The 2,860-nt window shown below is 46.9% G+C and overlaps 1 protein-coding gene across 1 annotated transcript in view; it reads right to left on the reverse strand.

The window, feature by feature from the left end:
• The window catches only part of TMEM220 (transmembrane protein 220), a 3,594-nt gene extending 1,063 nt beyond the window's left edge, over positions 1-2,531 (reverse strand). The window contains exons 1-3 of the mRNA XM_031556376.1: positions 2,415-2,531; positions 2,126-2,186; positions 885-1,146 (exon numbers count right to left, since the gene is read on the reverse strand). Coding sequence (XP_031412236.1) covers positions 885-1,146; positions 2,126-2,186; positions 2,415-2,531 — 440 coding nt within the window. The remainder of the gene's footprint in view (positions 1-884; positions 1,147-2,125; positions 2,187-2,414) is intronic.
• Between the last annotated feature and the right edge of the window lie 329 nt (positions 2,532-2,860).

Raw genomic sequence — 2,860 nt, forward strand, 5'->3', positions numbered from 1 at the left:
CTGCACTTATAATTACAGTATTGCCTGCCCCCTCAAATCTACAAACATGCAACTCAGCTGTACAGCTGCAGAAATTCCTGCTTCTGCTTTTGCTCCATTGCTAAACTTAATATAAAAAATACCCTTCTATTAAAAAAAATTACTATATAAAAATAAACTAACTATAAAAATAAACTAATATATTTTTTCTATATAAAAATAAACTAAATATAAAAATAAACGTCTATAGCACATTTCCCTCATCACATATATATAGCAAAGCAACACGCCACTACTCCTCACTGTAAACAGAAGTGCTGGCTGCTACTCCTTCCCTCTGTGCTGAGCAAGCACTCAGTTTAGCCAAGCAATCAAAGGAATATCCAGGTGAGAGATCCTCCCTCCTCTTCAGTACCCAACAATTCAGAGGACTCAGCAGCCTGTGACAGTTAAGCACGGAAATGGTATCGCCTCAAGAGTTTTTAACACTAAATGCTATTTCTACAGCTCCTGTAGCACAACACACAGCTATTTTCACAGTGCTGTGCTGTGATCTCTGAAAGCCAGAACTGTCCCCAGTTAAATCTAGCTGCCTCAGTTGGGTAGGATTCAGGCATGATCCTTCATCTGCCTTTCAGTCCTTTTATCCAACAGATTGCTGGTTTGTAATGTTGTGTTCCTTCCTCCGTGGTTTGATTTGCCAGAACCAACAGCACCACTGCAGCAGTCCAACAAAGCTTAGCAACGTGACCCACTGGGAGATAGCCTGGTGTACCAAAGTCTTTCAGGGAAATTCAGTACTTACCTGCCCTCCTCTTCATGCAAAATGTTTCCTTGAGTATATGCAAACAAAGAGTAAGCCAAAGAAATGGTCCCAATAATACAGCCAGCAGAATGAAGGTCACAGAGGCTCCTCCAAAAAAGTTTTCTGAGGAAAAAATAAGCTGGCAGGAACTGCAATGTAGCATGAAGTACATTCTGTGAACTGAAGAGTAACTAAGATGCTAACAGAAATGCCTGCAGCAAGCACATATGCTCTAGGCAAGAATACAGAATTAATACCAGCATCTGTATGATTATGGAAAGCTGCTAGAAAGTGCTGTTGAAATTGTACGCTAGCGAGCTGGGGTCTTCCTTTCCCAGGAATGCAACTTCTTGGCAGCAGTGCTGCAAAAAATATGGTTTCCTGTTAGCCCAAGCAAGCAAAACATGCTCTGTCATTCAGTATGCACAGAAAATCAGAAGGCAGATTACAAATGGGAGTTTGCTTAATTAGGAGAAACAGCTCTTCTGGAGTGCACGCTCACAGCTCTGACCAGCAGTGCTAACACCATGGCACAAGGAGCATCTGCCTTCACACTCCCTGACAAGCCTCCATCTGACCTTTTGCCATTGATCATGAGCATCACTGACATCTCTGCCTCGGGGCTGAGGACTGATGTTTTAAAGAAAGAAACAGAGTTTGGATTGGACAATTTTCTTATTTATGTTTTTCTGTCATTTAAAAATTTAAAACTCATTTTTTTTTAAATCATTTAAAAATTGAAACTTTTTTTCTGAAGTCCTGGACCATATCTGATCTGGACAATTATTTCAACACCTCATACAGGTTAGTCCTCAGTGTGCAACACTGGAAACTCAGTCACTGCACAGACTTCTCCGAGCATCAGCACCACTGCCTGTGTGCCGTGTGGAGCAGGTGTAGTACTTGATACTAAAAAAGACCTTTAGCTCTCTTAAAGCATTGTACAGAGCTTAACAGCTTGTATATGACACAGATAAGCAAAAACCCAACTTTACAACAGAGAGACTGCATGGATTAAACTATGTACTAAGGTCAACAACAGAGCCAGGTTCAGAACATGCTCCCAGGATTGTGCTCCATTTGCTGCATGAGTGCTTGAATCAAGGTGTAGTGGTAAGACCAACCCAGGGGCAGCCCTTTAAGTAGGGCTCCCGTGTTCACTTGCAGCATTTCCAATCACAAATATTAATACTACCTTCAGCAGAAGCAGGTCCATCAGCTTTCTGCACACAAAATGTAGCAGGATGTGTCCGTACAACTCAGTGACTGCGACTCAGTGAAAACAAATTTCTCAGGGGCAAAATCTGAGCAGAGATTCTGTTTTACGCACCGATATCATACCTGTTACTAAAGGGTTAAGGACAACAAGCAGTGTGAGGGCAGCCGGCACCAAGTAGACAACCTGTTAATCAAACACAAACTTAGCAAGCTAAGGAAGCAGATGTAGTCACCCACAGCAACTTCACAGCATTTTGTGAGATGCACAAAGCAGCTGTACAGCTCTCTCCCTTTCGCATTCCCCGTTACTGCTAGCACTACCCTGTGCACAGAAGAAACCCAGTGCTCCCCTACCCGCCACCCAAAATCCTTGTGTGACACAGCTGGAAGAGGTCTGTGCAAAGCGCCAGACCTCGTGCCCCAGCTCCAGCGTTGCACTGTGGTTCCCCTCGGGAAAGGCCCTGCGAGGAACAGCTCCCCACACCTCGACCGTGCTGTGTGGGAACAGCAGCAGTCCCGGTTCCTGCATCCCGGCCTCGGCATTGCCAGCTGGGCTTACCGCTTAAGGGATGCGCGGGGAGCGCAGGGCCACGGCAAGGCCACGGCAGGGCCACGGCAGGGCCACGGCAGGGCCACGGCAGGGCCACGGCAGGGCCACGGACCCACCCGCGGCTCCTGCCACCCACGGACCCTCTGGCCGCTGCAGCTCCAAACCCCGCTCACGCCGCTCCAGGACCACCGGCGGCCGCTCCTGAGAACCACAGCAGTAGACAGAAAAGAGCGAGTCTTCCTTAACTTTCTTGAGAGCTCGGGATCCCCGCCGAGGCCCGCACTGGCGGGAGCCAACCGAGCCGGTGA

Source organism: Meleagris gallopavo, chromosome 20 (assembly GCF_000146605.3).
Source record: "Meleagris gallopavo isolate NT-WF06-2002-E0010 breed Aviagen turkey brand Nicholas breeding stock chromosome 20, Turkey_5.1, whole genome shotgun sequence".
NCBI lineage: Eukaryota > Metazoa > Chordata > Aves > Galliformes > Phasianidae > Meleagris > Meleagris gallopavo.